Consider the following 16369-nt stretch of genomic DNA (forward strand, 5'->3'; position numbering starts at 1 on the left):
ACCCACATCATACAATCGCCCCTGTTGCTCTCTGCTGAGGCCCCTGGCCGCCTCCGTGACGAGGGACCTATAGGCCGCCTGCTTAAGGTGTAGAACGTGCAGCGCAGCGTCAGTCACCCCACTCTCCAGATCACCCTCCAGTTCAGTAATTTCGGCCTCCACCCGGGTCACCTCCTCCAGTGCGCGCCTCCGGGCATGGGAAATAAAGGAGAGGGCCTCCCCTCTAAGCACTGTCTTGAAAGCCTCCCACAGGGAGATGGCCGACGGGACAGACCCCACGTTCTCCTCAAAATACCGTTGCAAGGATTTAATCAAGTCAGCACGAATAGTGGGGTCGCGCAGGTACCAGGCATTGATTGGAGCTACCCTGCCCTCCCCCCTCGGGAAGACATCAAGGTGCAACAGGAGTGGGGAATGATCTGAAATACCCCGCGCCAGATGGCGCACCTCCCCCACTCTCCCGGCATAGGCCGCAGGGACAAGGACATGATCAAGCCGCGAAAGGCTACCATGGGCCCCCGAATGGAAGGTGTATTGCAGCTGAGTGGGATGCTTTAGACGCCAACAGTCCACCAATCCCAGTGTGTCCAAAAGGCCAGACAGCCACGCTTGTGCCCGGGGGAGGTCCCTAGGGGGATAGCGATCCATAGTCCCAGAGGCCACCGCATTGAAGTCCCCCCCCAACCACCAGAAGCCCCCCCGGAAGGTCAAGCAGGAGGCGTCCCAGGTCCGCAAAGGTGGTGGACTGTAACCCCGGTGGGACGTACACTGAGACAAAGACGACTACTTTGCCCTCCATTCTCCCCACCAAGACAGTGTAGCGTCCCCTCTCATCATGGCGCACCTCGTCTATTTCTAGCGGGAGCGAGGTCTTGACCATAATGCCCACCCCTCGTGAGCCCGATGTGAAGCCCGAGTGGGCCACCAAACGATAGCCACGTCGATTCATGGCACAAAAGGAGTTACCAATGAGGTGTGTCTCCTGCAAAAAGACCACATCAGGCAAAATCCGTTTCAAATATTGCAGGACCACACCCCGCTTAATCCTATCACCCAGTCCGTTAACGTTCCAGGACAACAAAGTCAGGTCCCTACCCCCCATCACATACAGAAGCCATCATTTGTCCCCCCGAGAGCATCTCAAAAACACCAATACAATGAAGGGTTTGCCTTGCGGTAGAAACGAACCACACCCCACCCCAACCCACCCATCCCAACAGAACTCCCCCCACCCTGCACCCCTGCATGAGCCCAAACAGCCCCCCCAAAGTGCAGTGTGCCTGTCGCCCCATAGAAAGAAAACTAACTAGTCCCCCAGAGGAGGAGGGAGATCCCCCAAGAGACCCCACACGACCTCCACAGGAGGGGAACTTACCCTAACAGTCAATGGTGACAATAACACAGGCCAGAGCAAGGCCTACCATTAGTCCCTCAGTCCTGATCCGGCGGGCCCTCCCCACCAACCGCTCCCCCCCCACCCCCCCGGCCCCGATCTCCGGGCAAAGTGTCCAGCCAGTCCCCGGCCGCCTCAGGACGATCAAAAAAGTGCGTGCGGCCATCCACCTCCACCCTCAGCTTAGCCGGAAAAAGCATCGCATATTTGAGATTCAGGTCCCGTAGGCGACGTTTGACACCGAGAAAGCTCAGTCTCTGTTTTTGGACCGCCGGAGTAAAGTCAGGATAGAAATTTATATCCATATTGTCAAGTCTGACCGGCCCTTGTAGCCTGGAAGTCTGCAGGATAGCGTCCCTGTCCCGAAAATTGAAAATCCGGGCGATGAGAGGCCTCGGAGGGGCTCCGGCCTTAGGCCTACCCCCGGGGACCCTGTGGGCACGTTCCACTGCAAAGAATTTACTCAGCCCCCGAGGCTGGAGATGGGTGAGGACCAAGTCCTCCACAAACAGATCCGCTGCCTCTGCCTCGCGTCCCTCCGGCACCCCGATAATGCGGACGTTGTTTCTCCGGGCCCGACCCTCGGAATCCTCCAGTCGACGATGCATCAGGGCGCTCGCCTGGCCAAGCCTGCGCACCTCCTGTTGGAGGGCCGCCACGTCAGATGTGAGGCCCGAGGTAGAGTGGGCCAAAGAATCGACCCGGTCATTTGTTTTTGACAGATCGGCTCTCACGAGGCCCACGTCCACGAGGACCGAGTCGATCTTCTGCGCCAGAGTGTCAAAGCGCTGGTCCACCGAGGCCTTCATCTCGGCGATGGCGCCCATGACGTCTCGAAGGGTCAGGTCCGTGGGCAGAGCAGGAGCATCAGTCGGGCCCGTAGGGGACCTACGCAGCGCCTCTGGAGATCCCTTCTGGAGGGTGTAGCGGTCCATGTTGTTGGATTGATGGGCCGCGCCACGACGGGTCGACTTCACCTTAGCCCGGTCGCCATCTTGTTTTGTGGCCATGGTCGCGGTCCCCAAATCGAGCCAATCTCCTCAAAAAGGGGGTAGACAATCCCGTTCAAGGGCTCTGGGGGGGGGCGACCACCGCTCCGCAGGACGGACCGCAGCCGGCGGGCCGGCAGGGCACCCCAACGAGGCCACACCACCGCACACCGCTTCGCGACCCTACCTCGCCTGGCAGCAAGGAGGGCGCAAAAGCGAAAGTGAAAGTGCGGGGTGCGCGAGTCGCCCAGCCTTGCCCGCCGCTGTTATTCACTTTGTCGCCGGATCGCCCCACAACTCCAGTACGGGGGGCCGGCGTGGAGAAGGCCGCAAACCTTAATCGGTGCTCCCGCCGGTGTCCGGAGTCCGAATTGAAAACGGAAAACGGGCGTCACCTCAACTCGGGTTCACAAACACAGTCCCCTCATCTAGGACAGGATTCCGTCAGGATTTATACAGGAGGTCGCGGAGGTCCTCGGGAGCCTCGCACCTACGCGGCCATCTTGGGTGCGCGCTAGGCTCCTCCTCCGACCACTAGCTTTTTGATGGTCTAATCACCCCAAGTTTCAGCATGTCCTGTACTTCCTTCTTGACGGCCGCCTTTTTGCGGCCGGGATCCTGTACGGTCTTTGTTTTATAATCTTTCCCACAAGTGTCTCTATGCAATGCTCGGCCAAGGTTGTCTTTCTGGGGTTATCGGAGAACAGGGAAGAAAAGGGGGCCAAGACTTCGAAGAGGGCGGACCTCTCTCCTTCTAACAGGTCATCGTTGACAATGTGTTGGTCTTACGTGGTTAGACCGGGTGAGGCAGAGGGCAAGGTTAGATGTGCGGATTTGGGTTCAGGGCCTAGCCACTTCTGTAGAAGGTTTATGTGGTACGATTGTTTTCGGGTGGGTGTTATCTGCGCCTGGTATGTTGTTCTTCCTATGGTCCCCACGATCTTGTAGGGACCCATCCATTCTGATTGAAACTTTTTCGTGGAGGAGGGAAGAAGATCCAGGACCCAGTCGTCCAGGGACAAAGTCCTCCATTTCTATCCTCTGTTGTAAAAGGATTTTTGTCTCTACTACGTTCTAAATGGGAATAGGCCAGGTCTCTCAGCTTCCCTATCTTCATCTTGATTTACTGGGTATAGTCCAACACCCCTCGGGTTTTGTCTAGTTGTTCCTTCTCCCACGCTTCGTCGTTTCGATCAACTATCTTGGTTGTCTCCCGTAAAGCATTTAAAAAGACGAACAGCCCAGACTACTCTGGACTTGGAATCGGATTAGGTAGAGGTCTAGGGGTAAGAGGCGGTCCCATTCCTTTCCCTCGACTGCGAGCATTTTCTTCAGCGTGGTCTTCAGAGTCCCATTGTACCTCTCGATGAGGCCATCTGTTTGAGGATGATACACAGAAGTCCTAATATGTCGGAGGCCCAAGGTGCGACAGACTTCCTTCATAAGGCGAGAGACGAACGGGGTGACCTGGTCTGTTAACATTGCCTTCGGGAAGCCTACCCTGGAAAAGAGCTCTATGAGCCTGTCTGTGATGTTACGAGTGGTTCGGGGCCTTAAGGGGGAAGCCTCTGGGCACCTTGTTGCATAGTCTACAATTAACTGAGCATACTGGTTCCCTTTTTGTGTTTTTGGTAGGGGACATATTAAGTCCATCCCCACCCTCTCAAATGGGTTACCTATTATAGGCAAAGGTTGTAAGGGGACTGCCGGGAGTCGGCGTGTGTTTTTCTTCTGGCATACCTCACAGGTTTAAAAGTGGGTTTTGATGTCCCGGTAGACCCCAGGCCAATAAAAGTGTCGCAATTAGTTTTGCGTGGAATTTTCAGCCCCTGTGTGCCCTGCTGTGAGGTGGGGGTGAGAGAAAAATTATATTTTCTCCCTAAAAGTCATGGGGACTAGTAGTTGGGGCGGGTCTTCTACAGTGCCCTTGCGATACAGCAACCCTTCCTTGATAAAGAAAAAGGGATAGGTGGGAGTCTGGATGTCTTGGTTTTGGTGTGCTTGTTCCCAGGCATTAAATAAGGTTCTATCATTAGCTTGTGCAAACCTGAAGCTCTGGTCTAGAAGCCAGGGTTCAGGGGTTATAAGGGCAGGCAACGGTGTGACTGTTTGGTCTACGCTCCTTCTTCCTGTTTCCCCTGAATGTATAGTTCTAAGGAACAAGTTCAGAAAGTCTGGGTTGTCTGTCCTAATTATCAATTCTTCAGGCAAAGAATACAGAGCCCCCATCCGGACTTCACAGGGAGACCCTTGAGGCGGGGTGAAGAGTCACAGAAGCCAGGGGGATAAGGCTTCACATCCCAATGGACACAGCGTATGTGCACTATCGTATGGGGAAGGATTTGGGCTGTTTCTATGAGGGCTTCTTGTATGACTGACTGTCTACAACCAGAGTCTAACAGTGCCTTTACTGCTCTCCCATTCACCTGTACACTTACATAAAATTCACTACCCATCTCAGCCTTGTGTAGGATGGATTTCGGGAGGTAACCCACTTCCATGGGTTCCTCCGTTGGTTTGCGTCTTGGACACAGACGAGTGATATGGTCTTAATCGAAACACTGTGGGCCTCTGAAGGACGGCATCTCGGGTTTTTGGGGTTTCGCTTTAGCCGGTTCGGCTAAGGGACGTTATCTCCTCTCAAACTTCATGGGGGAGGCTCGACTTAGTTTTTCGACCTCCCATACGGGGTTTCTGGGTTGCGCTCTTGAAAAGGTTGTATCCTCTTGTCCTTACTTTTCCCCTTCATTCCATCCTTTTTCTTTGCTTTCCATCCATTTGTTACTTCTTCCTCTGCCATTCCATCTATCTTTCCGTATTTGCTTTCTATTCTTTTTCCTTTGCTTTCTCACTCCATTTGCCTCGCACTTCTTTTTGCTTTTCAATGTTAATAAGTTTCTGTTTGTGTAACCCCTTTTGGCTACTTGGGACACCGCACATGTGTTTAACGGTGGTTATTCTCCGCGCTTGTTTTTTAGGTCTCACCTAGAGCGTAGCGCGCATCTCTGCTCTAGGAGTGACCTTTAGGAATCGGTCCGCCCTTTTCAAGCACTCGTGCTTGTGCTGGCATCCACCTTGCGGGAGCGAGCAGCGGCGCACGTACTAATTGAAAACAGATGGCCCGCGCGCCGCCGCTCGCTGCCGCAAGGTGGAGCACAAGGACGAGAGCTTGAAAAGCTTGAATTAGCGTGGTCTCTTTCACCACGCTAATTCAAAAGGCGATTGTTAATTAGCGCGGCACTCGGGTGCAGGGATCGCCTAGAGCGTAGCGTGTAGCGCTGCTCTAGGAGGGACCTTTAGAAATCGGTCAGCTCTTTTCAAGCACTCGTGCTTGTGCTGACATTCACCTTGCGGGAGCGAGCAGCGGCGTGCGTGCTAATTGAAAAAGATGGCCCGCACGCCTCTGCTTGCTCCTGCAAGGTGGAGAACAAGCACGAGTGCTTGAAAAGCTTGAATTAGCGTGGCCGCTTTTGCCACGCTAATTCGAAAGGCGATTGTTAATTAGCACTGCGCTTGGGGTGCCGGGAGCGGCGTGTGACCAGCGCTTGTTTAAACTGAGCCTGCGGCTGCTTGAACCAGTTCAAGTGGGTGATTGTTTTATAAACACGTTTTTCTTTTCTTTTTTGTGTGCAGAACGGAACAGAAAGAATGCATTATTTGCCATGGTGACACAAATACGGCACCTCTAAAATCTCTGCCCTTACCATACTGTTAGGTGGATTACGTCATGGGCAAGGAATGCACAACCGTTTCCTCTGTTGACCTTGACGGGGTGCTCCACAGCAGAGATTGAAAAGGCAGAGCAGGTCTCAGCTGTCAGCCTAAACTAAACTGCCTCTGCATACTTTGCTTGTAAACAGAGCAACATACAGGTTTATACATATGATCCAGGCCAGTCACTCGCCCCACCTATGGACATGCAGGGCACTGTCTTCAGAGGTTTGACATCTTTTCTGGGCATCGGAAGAGTCTGTTCAGAAGGGTCCAGCCATGTGCGCGCACTCAGCGCTTTCACTCCAGCTTTAAAAGTGCCTCGCTTTTTGGTGTAGCTCCTCGCCCCACAAACAAGCACAGGTTTCTGTTTTCCCTTCCAGAGCAATTCACACGCACAACGGCAAAAGTGAAAGGTAGAAATGCAGTTACCAGCAACACAAACGCGCACCACTCGCAAGACACTGCAGCGCTTTCACTTCTTCTTTAAAAGTGCCTCGCTTTTTGGTCTATCTCCTCGCCCCAAAAACAAGCACAGGTTTCTGTTTTTCCTTCCACTCTGGCGGGTTATGATGGAAAGTTTGCAGTGAAGTTTCTGCAAAGCAGGCTCTCTCCCTCTCAGAAAGAAAACAAGCATTGGCATAGCCAATAGGTCTCGCCTTTGGGACCTTATAAGTGTTTAGCAATGCAATAGTTGCATAACTAAATACTTATAAGGTCCCAAAAGCGAGACCTTTTGGCTATGCCTGGCGGCCGTGCGGCTACGAAAATGAAAGTGATCGCGATTGCGATCACGATCAAACATCAAAGTGGCCGCAAAAGTGAAAGTAATCGCGGTAAAGTGCGGCGCGCGTGCCTGCGCACATGCCTTGTAGCTCTAGGCTGGCCTGGTAGCACTTTTTTGGAACCCTCTCAATAAGTCTCGCCAGACCAGCGCATGCGCTGGGTCAGGCGAGACCTAAAAAGGGCTCTTCGGATACGTTGCTGTCAGAGGAGTGAGATCTGACTCTGTCTTGGGGACTTCACAGAGAGGGACAGTGCGAGGGTACGACTTGGCCTGAAGTGAGTGAGTAAATGGGAGAGGGAAGGAGTTTTGTCTATGAGTAAACCTATGATTAGGGAGGGGGAGGTCCAGCCCATATTCTGACAGGCTGCTTTCTATATGCACACTTTTCCTAAAACACATCTCTCATATCATATCATTATTTTTTACAGTCATCACACACAGACTTATGCTCTCTCACCCCACCCCTCCCCGCCTCCCTCCTCTCCCTGCTAACCCCTCGCTCCTTCCCTCCTAATCATTTACTGAGCACTTTGTTTCTAGTTCATACTCACTAGCGCCTTGTATGTCTGCTCACCCTGTGCGTGTGTTCACTAATTCCACTTCAGCAACTGAGTAAAACAATTATTCACGTTACATCTCTGTACATGGAACGCTTCTGCACTTGGAGTCGCATGCTGTTATCAGTTTATTTTTATTCTTAGTTAAATTATAATGAAACCTGTCCACTTTTACTTATACACGTTGTCTCTCTTTTTTTTCTTTCTCTTTTGCGTCACTTTACATGTCTTTCTCCCCATCCCCTCTCTCTTTGGTTTCTCATTCCTCCACCTTTTCTCTTACCCTTTTTTACGCCTTTACCTTTTTTTTGCTGACACATTTTCCCTTACTCTTTCTCCATCTTTCTCTGTTTCACTCCATCTCACTGACTCTTTACCCCCTCTTCTCTCTCTACCCCATCCTATCCACTCCAATTAGTTTCTGTTCCCTTCCCTCTTAGTCTTCCGCTCTCCTTTAGTCTCTCCAGGTTTAACCTTTTCTCTTCCTCTTCTTTTATTACTCTCTCTATTTTCTCTAGACCTTTCACTTACTCCTTTGCTCAAAATTCCCTCTCCCCTTCTCCCTTTCCATCTGCCAACTGTCTGCACATCTCTATAAGCGTTCGTCTCTCTCACTCAGCCCACACCTCCCTCTGTATTTTTCCTTCTTTTGGTCTCTGTCTATCGAACCTAACTCCACTTGAAATAATCCTTCTTTCGCCTCCACTATCTCTCTCCCGTCTCTATATTATTCATTATCTTGCACTCTCTCATCTCTCAATCGTTCTCCATGTATTTCTTCCTCCCTAAGTCCCCACTCCCTCTTCTACTCCGTCCTCCTCCACTCTTTACCTGTTTCTCCTTCCCTTCTTTCTTTCACTCTCTTTTTCTTCCACCCACCTCCAGGTTTCCTATTTCTATATCTCTCCCCTCTGATCTCTCCTTCTCCTACTACTTCCATATCTCCGTATTCCTCTCTAGCTGATACCTCGCTCTAAGCTCTACATTCCTATCACGTACTTTTCTCTCTTCCCTCGTTTGATCTCTCCCCTTCTACCTCTCCCACCTCACGATCCTTTCCTCTCTATCCAACTCCCCATTTTTATCTCTGTCTTCTCCACTATCTGATTGGTTCACTATCGGTTTGGTTCACTTTCTTGCATTCTCTTTGTCTCTTTCTCTCTCACAGCATAATCTCTTCAATATTTTCCCACCTCTGTCGCTTACATTGTTTCATCTCGCTGTTCCTCCCCTCCATCTTTCCCTCTTTACCCCGCCGTTTTCCTTTCTCTCCCTTCTCCCCTCATATTCTCTCTAATTCCCAAATTCCATCTTTTTATTTTTGTTTCAGTTTCTTTGTCATTCATTCTCTATCGCTCCCTCTGTCTTTATCTCCCGCTCACTAATTCTCTTACTCCCAATTTCTGTCTTTCTGTCTCTTTCATTTCAATATTTATTGGGATACTTTCCACACAAACTCTCTTGGACCGGAATCAGTCGTGCAATTTGGTGCACAGACTCTATGCTGTCTAACTTGAACTGTCCCGTTGCCCCCATACGATCCAGACTCTCCTTGGGTTACAGAAGTTTATTTTCCGTTTCGGCAGAGAATGAATAGCCATATGTGTGAGGAGTATACAGTGGGAGTTTAGCTTCCCTTGGCATAGCTAATGGGTCTCGCCTTTGGGACCATGTAAGTGTTTAGTTATCCAGCACAATATCCTTGGTGCAACAACATCAACTGTTGCATGGCTAAACACTTATAAGGTCCCAAAGGCAATACCTATTGGCTATGCCAATGCTTGTTTTGAATTGCAGCATTCCAGGAGACAATTTTTAGCTTATTGCTAATTACGATGCAGCAGAGGGCGACTAGATGTGACTGCACTATGACTGCACTATTTAAAACTCTCGCCAACCAGTTCCATGTTTGATCATCATCTTTTACACTTTTGACATCATCAATCTTAAATTCCCTAAATAACACCCATCTACAGTTCATTCCAAGGTAGACTTTCAACCTCTAGGAGTCAACCCTAGAGGCAGAGTATTGAATAGACCCCCCCATCCCTCTCGTTTCTTTGAGAATAATCCAGCCCTTCCTCTTGTCTCTCTCCTCCCTCGAACACTTGAATAACATCAATACCTTTGTATTGCAAACTTTCCCAATTTTGTAACATCATGTTCACCACAATTTTCAAATAAAAAAAATACTCCTGCTTTAGTCCTAAACCTGTGTCAAATAGTGTAACCAAAGATATATCACTACTTTGGATCAAGTTCAGAATCTTGATACCCGTAAAACAAGATAATAACGAAGCTTGATTCAAAATTAGATCTGAATCAAAAAGTGGAAGAAAAAATCATGTGCAGACACCTACATTAGAATACGGTAGATGTTTATCATCTGGGTTGAGGAATAAAGAGGAACCCTTCTTGTTTCTTGAGTACACAAATGGAGGAGTCGCAGGCTTCAGAGAAGAAGATATATGGTCCAGCTGGGGACAGTAACAAAAAGTCCCTTGAAGCAGAAACCACTCCAGGTGTCATTTATGGAAGATAAGCAATATTTTGAGAATAACAAACCTGTCATTACAAATGTGTTCATAACTTTAAGGAAGTTCCATATGTAGTAGGCGACCTGTTAAATGTACCTATCTCTAACCTGTACTGTTATCTTTGACAATTTAGGATGGGGGTCTAAACTAATCAGCTTATATCATTTGGGGATATCATTTTTTTTTTTAAATGGATCTGCCCATTCCCTAGATCCAGTGGACTGGTACATACTCTTTGTTTGTCCAGTTTACAAGGTTATGCTGCAGAAACATGAAAAATCTCGATGTATCAAAAATGGTTTACGCACTGCCTCCTTGGCTTTTGAGCATTCACTAGAATAATAATGAGTTAGGATATCCATTGCTGTCACATTTTGTTTTATTTTAAATGCTGCGAGAATATTTGATTTCATTTCTTGCTTTCAGTAACACTATCGTTATAATCCATATTTGTTTTTAAATGTATTATTTCTAACCTGTTTTATTCTTTTTAAAATGTAATGTGTGTTTTGAAATAGGTTTTTACACACAGTTTGTGTTTTGGTACTGTACAGTCTAAGACGATATTAAAATAGGAAAAAATATTAGAATCAGTGCCATGTTGGGCACACGTGCATAGCCCCATTGCAGTCACAATTTCGCCTGCTCCTTTATTAAAATAGCTTGAAATGCGGGTGCTTTGTTGAGGCTCGAATTTGTTTTGTTCAATATCTTTCTTTTTTTCATTTCCTTTTCCTGCTAAAGCAAGCTGGGTGTGACCATGTGCTCAATTCAAAAGCCAGAAGAGACAAATGTGGTGTTTGTGGAGGAGATAATTCTTCCTGCAAAACGATTGCAGGCACATTTAATACGGTGCTTTATGGTAAGGGACTATCCTTAATAAATGTGCTTTATGGTAAGGGACAATCCTTAAACATGAATTAGTATACAATGTTTACATCTGACCTAGCACTTTTTATGTAATAGACCTAACGTTGTCTAGCAATTTGTTTATTATGTTATGTTCTTTTCATATTTATTCAGATATGCAGTTTGTCATTCCTAGGATTTTGCACGAAAGGCCCCTTTCAGTCACATAACGAGCTTTTTACCTTGCTCATTCTGTTAACCCTTTCTCGTTGCATGTTTGTCTCTGTGAAAGGGGACATCGTGCTGTTGTCATCTTCAGTTTATGTAATTGCTTTTCAATGTCTATACTTACGCTGCACAGCATTCTTTATTTGTTTGTACATTTAAAAAAAAAAAAAAAGACATTGAGCAGTAACCTGGATTTCTGTGAAATTATTTCAGGCTATAACACGGTAGTTCGTATTCCAGCCGGTGCTACTAATATTGATGTGCGACAGCACAGTTACTCTCGGAAACCAGACGACGATAACTACCTTGGTAAGATCAGTTTATATATGTATATATTTATTTATATCTATTCTAATTAGATATGTAATCATACAGCAGGATTGTTTTTGCCGTTACATGCTTGCTTTCCGTTGTTTGTTTAAAGTACATTGATGTAACGTAGCATGTTGCCCAAATAATTGGTATTGAATGTCTGATATTTGTTCAGGTCATTGTTATTATCCTCTGAGGTATAATCTTTGGATTCACACAGTTCCGTTTTCTTCTCTATCCTGGTACAGGACTCCCCAGCCTATGAACATGCCTTGACAAAGCCAGATGTGTTGGCTTTGTGTAGTGAAACGTCTAACTGTTGAACTTCTTATGCCTTAGTTTGAGCCTTTGGACACTGTGACGGCACAATATTTGGGCCCACTAGTTTTTAATGTGTCAAATCTCTGAATGTCCCCTGATAATGAAATACCGTTCCAAACATCAAATTGCAATAATGTTTTTGAATGAATATAATTTAGCATGCCATGAGTGGTCATATGAAAGGTCATAAACAGTGCATGATGGGGCCGCATGTTATGGTTAATTTACCTGACCATATATATATTCACTGAAAAAACCATAGGTTTCACACACGTTATAGTTAGGAATTATCATTTACAAAACCTTGCAAATTCACTTAAAAAACCATAGGTTTCACACATGTTATAGTTAGCTGTACATTTCACTCGTAAAAAACCAATGAAATTCCACGTTATAGTTAGATCAGGTAACTATAACTTGCGCACCCACAATAAACTGCTGATGACGTCACATATTACATCACTCATGACATTGTCAGTGACATCACTCATGACATCAATGATGACATCTGAAATTACACATTGTGGATTGCGGTCGCGCAAGTTATAGTTACCTGATCTAACTATAACGTGGAATTTCATTGGTTTTTTACGAGTGAAATGTACAGCTAACTATAACATGTGTGAAACCTATGGTTTTTTAAGTGAATTTGCAAGGTTTTGTAAATGATAATTCCTAACTATAACGTGTGTGAAACCTATGGTTTTTTCAGTGAATTTGTACGGTTTTTTAAATGCTAAGTTATGTATTTATTTATTTATTTATTTATTTATTTTCTGGTTTTTCACTGTGCGCACACCCTGCGCGCACGGTGCGCTTTGCGCACCGTGCGCGCGCTGTGGGCACCCACGTTGCGCAGTCCATGACGTGCGCGCCTCGCCTTTTTTTACACAGTAACATTTGTTTTTTTCTCCCTTGTGGGTCCTTTAATTTATTTAATAAATGTGATTGTTACTTCTTTAATTTTTTTTATTTTTATTTTTTGCCGTGCGCGTACGGTAATCTTACCGTACGCGCACTCCGCGTTTTTTTAAAAAAATTATTAAATGTATTTTCCATACTTTTGGGTCCTTCTTGGACCCCCTGACAAACACTAGGGGGTCTGCAACTCTCTTCGTTGCCCCCTTTTCACGTTCCCCACCTTTGTTTCTCAGTGCGAGAGACAGAAAATGGCGGCCGACACTTCCTGATTTCGACCGATTCGAATGTTTACAGTCATGTAACCACCAATCAGAATTGAGCTCGCGCACGGCAACGTACGCGTACGGTAAGCTTACGGTAAGCGCACGGAGCGCGCTTACAGATATATATATTGATTTAAATGCTATTTTCTCAGGACCTACTGAACAGATTTACACCAGACCTACAAAAGGCACATCCTTGATCTGAGGACTACCTCTCTGCCAAATTTCAAGTAATTCTGTTCAGCCGTTCGGGCTGTAGCTCGGACTAAAGGTCCTATGGGAAAATGCATGGGGAAAACGCGTTTTGGGACCCCCCTTTTTTCTCAGCCCCCGCTTGACGAATCCCCCCGAGACTTTCAGGGTAGGAGCGGAGCGTAGCGCCCCATTAGTTTTGAAAATTTCGCGAGGATTCGTCGACCGGCGCCAAAGTTATTCCAAATAGAATGTTGCGGATTTCCTATGGAAACACGGTCCTAACTATAACTATCTACTGGCGACCGCCAGTAGATAATATGTGTGTGTCAGGGTAAATATTTTAATCTGATTTACAGTTGGGTATACTCTACAAACTAATATGATAGCTAAGTTAAGCTGTTTGCATTTTCTAGTTTAGAAAAATAGCACAAACATTTTGCCACTTCAGGTTCCATCCATCCTGTGCCAAACCTTTCACTGCTCTTCAAGTATTTTAGTCTTCTGACCACCCTCTCAATACCAGTAGACAAAAGATAGATTTTGGTAAGCCATAGCAAATTGAGAAAGCAATGAAGGATTCTTTGTCGTAGTGCTCAAATGCTATTGGAACCAGCAATAAGGCTATCATCAATTTATGAATAAGAGAACAAGGTTAACTTGTAAGAGGAGGACATAAATAAAATATGTTTTATCTTGCTACGAGAAAAATATTTTCGTACAGTAAACATTGATGGAGAACAGTCCCAGTGCAAGGTTTTGCATTGGTTCTCAGATGTACACTATTTGATAGACGGTATAGCTGTGACAACTATGTTCTAACATGAAATCCTTTTTGAAGGTGGCATGAGGATGGGAGATATAGTTCACCACCACAGATTGCCCAGAAATGTGTCTGTTTCTACAGCTCTAAGATAGGAATCAGCAAAACCAACTGGAAGTCTCCATTCACAGCTGTGCATATTGACTTTCCCTTAAATACGAATTAAGCCTGTGGTTCAGTGGACTCTCAATTGTCAGTTTTCTTCTAAACGACTGTGATATTCTTACATAAACATAATTTATTGTATTTATTTTTGCCTCATCCATGATAGCGTTTGATTCAAAAGTGTGAAAAATTGTAATGTCACCTTAATTAAAAAATAAATCTTTAACAAAAAACCTTTCAAACACTATTGATTTCTTCAAAATGATATTAAGTGAGCATGATGATACAAAGGCAAAAATGTTAAAATCTGCATGCCGACATCTATGAGAACCATTTTGCTTCCTGTAGAATACCTTTCGGGTGTCCCAATTCAAAAGTGGAACTTATGTTACTATTTATTTGCTCCCACGAACAAAGCGAGAAAAAATAGGGGCATATTAACGTAAGCAAGAGTCTTTCTCTCTACCCACATGGGTAAGAGTGCACATTTCACGGACAGGGCTTTGATGACCAGTCCTGCAATTTGTGAAGGTTGTCTTTTAGAGGTAGACATGAAAAATCGTGGACCAACATTCATACAATGCTTGGCCGTTGATGGGGGTCCTGCATTGCAGGCAATAGACATATTTTCCCTCTGTCTTTGTTGCATCTTTCATTGATCCAGTCCTGTACCTGGATAGGACTCGTGCGGAACGTTTGAGGGTGGGGGTATTGGAGAAAAAACTCATATGATGTTTACTTTGCTGGAAACAACAAATGTATTTAGAGATTTGTAATCTCTGTGCGTGGCATTTTCTTGTTTATATGACAGATCTAAGATTGAATTCGCAATAGTACAACTTAAAATTGCTACCCATCATAACTCCATTCCTTTCTATTCTCCTCTCCTGCAAAAGTGGCAATACAAACATGCTCCTTCCTGTAAACTAGTGTTGATAGAGCTGCAAAGCAAAGTATTAGCTATAGATATTCGTTCTGTCATTATACTTTCTCTCAAATGAATTGGCAAGATATTCTCAGAGACTTGTAATTTGGAAGGGACTACAACTACGGAGCACTTTAAATAAAGTGGTAAAGTGAACATAACAGGATTATTCCAAAATTGTTAATTTGCTGTCACTAGAGTAAAATTGTTAATACAAACGATATTGTTGATCATATCGAGTTCATGGGTATCAAGATTTTTCTACGAAACCAGGAATCAGTAGTTGTTTTATGCGATTCAGGCTCGGCCATAATGGTACTTTAGGATGCATGAGAAACCCGAGTTAACATATGCAGTATCTCTGAATTGTAGATTTTGTGGTAGCAGTCAAGAAATGTTGCATCACGTCCACAATGATCGTGAACAAAGAGAAATATCACAATCACTCTATTTATTAGATGAGAGGATGTTTGTTGGAAGGGTTCGATTCTCTACAGCTTCATGAATTGTGTTAAATTATTCATGGTGGAGTTCATAATGAATACATTAAACATTTTATATGCATTTCATAATGTTAAATGGTTTGGGAATGGATAGACATTATCTCACATTCGTATTTTGCTTCGTATTATGCTTCGTTACATCCGTAAGACTGATTTCTGATGATTAACTTCAGGACAATACTCTGGTGAACTCCCTGCCCAGGTTCCCAAGTGTAAGTGTTCCACAGTACTCACTGGAGTCAGCAGGTCGTCTACAGCAGCCTCTCGCTGCTGCACCTGAAGTGACATGCTTCTATAGCAATCTTAAAGCATAGCTGAGCATGCTGGTACTTCCCTGGCTTATGCGCATCATACCTACACATCTCTATTTATCATATTTGCACCCTTCCTAGTTTTGTTTTTGTCTACCCTCTGTGGATCGGAACTTATTTCTCTCATGCTGAACATTTTTCCTAGCACAGCCTAGGGCCCTTGCACTATTAATATGAGTGCAGCTCCTTGCCTGGGCATGTATGTCTAAGCCACCATTTCACTCATAGAGTGAACCAATCTTTCCTTCTGGCTGTACTGCTGAAACCCCATTGGATCAAGAAGTAGAGCCCGTTTTTCTTCCTGTAGGCTGGTGGTGGGATCAATATTCCATACACTCTTGCCATCAATGCGACCCTAGTGTATGGTCTGCAGGTCCACCAAGAAACCCTATTTAGAGGTCCCTGGCTTTTTGGAAGAGATATCTGTGTAGTGAAGAGAACTGGTGTGGCTTTCTCAACAACACTAAACTTTGGCAGAGGGTATCGTGTGTTTGATGCCTCTGTTTGGCAAATTTCCAATGTGGGATTTTGTTTTCTCAATACATTAAAATAAATACACCAATGTGCAGGGAGATTTCTCCATTTGTGTGAGGGCGATCCTACATTTTCCTTGCCTGTGGCAACAATGTTTAGGATGGAAAA

At 45.6% G+C, this 16369-nt stretch overlaps 1 protein-coding gene across 1 annotated transcript in view; it reads left to right on the plus strand.

Moving 5' to 3' along the window:
- The window catches only part of ADAMTS9 (ADAM metallopeptidase with thrombospondin type 1 motif 9), an 876266-nt gene that overhangs the window by 372922 nt on the left and 486975 nt on the right, over nt 1–16369 (plus strand). The window contains exons 15-16 of the mRNA XM_085624697.1: nt 10719–10836; nt 11265–11360. Coding sequence (XP_085480823.1) covers nt 10719–10836; nt 11265–11360 — 214 coding nt within the window. The remainder of the gene's footprint in view (nt 1–10718; nt 10837–11264; nt 11361–16369) is intronic.

This window comes from Triturus cristatus, chromosome 9 (genome assembly GCF_964204655.1).
Source record: "Triturus cristatus chromosome 9, aTriCri1.1, whole genome shotgun sequence".
In the NCBI taxonomy this organism is placed as follows: Eukaryota; Metazoa; Chordata; class Amphibia; order Caudata; family Salamandridae; genus Triturus; species Triturus cristatus.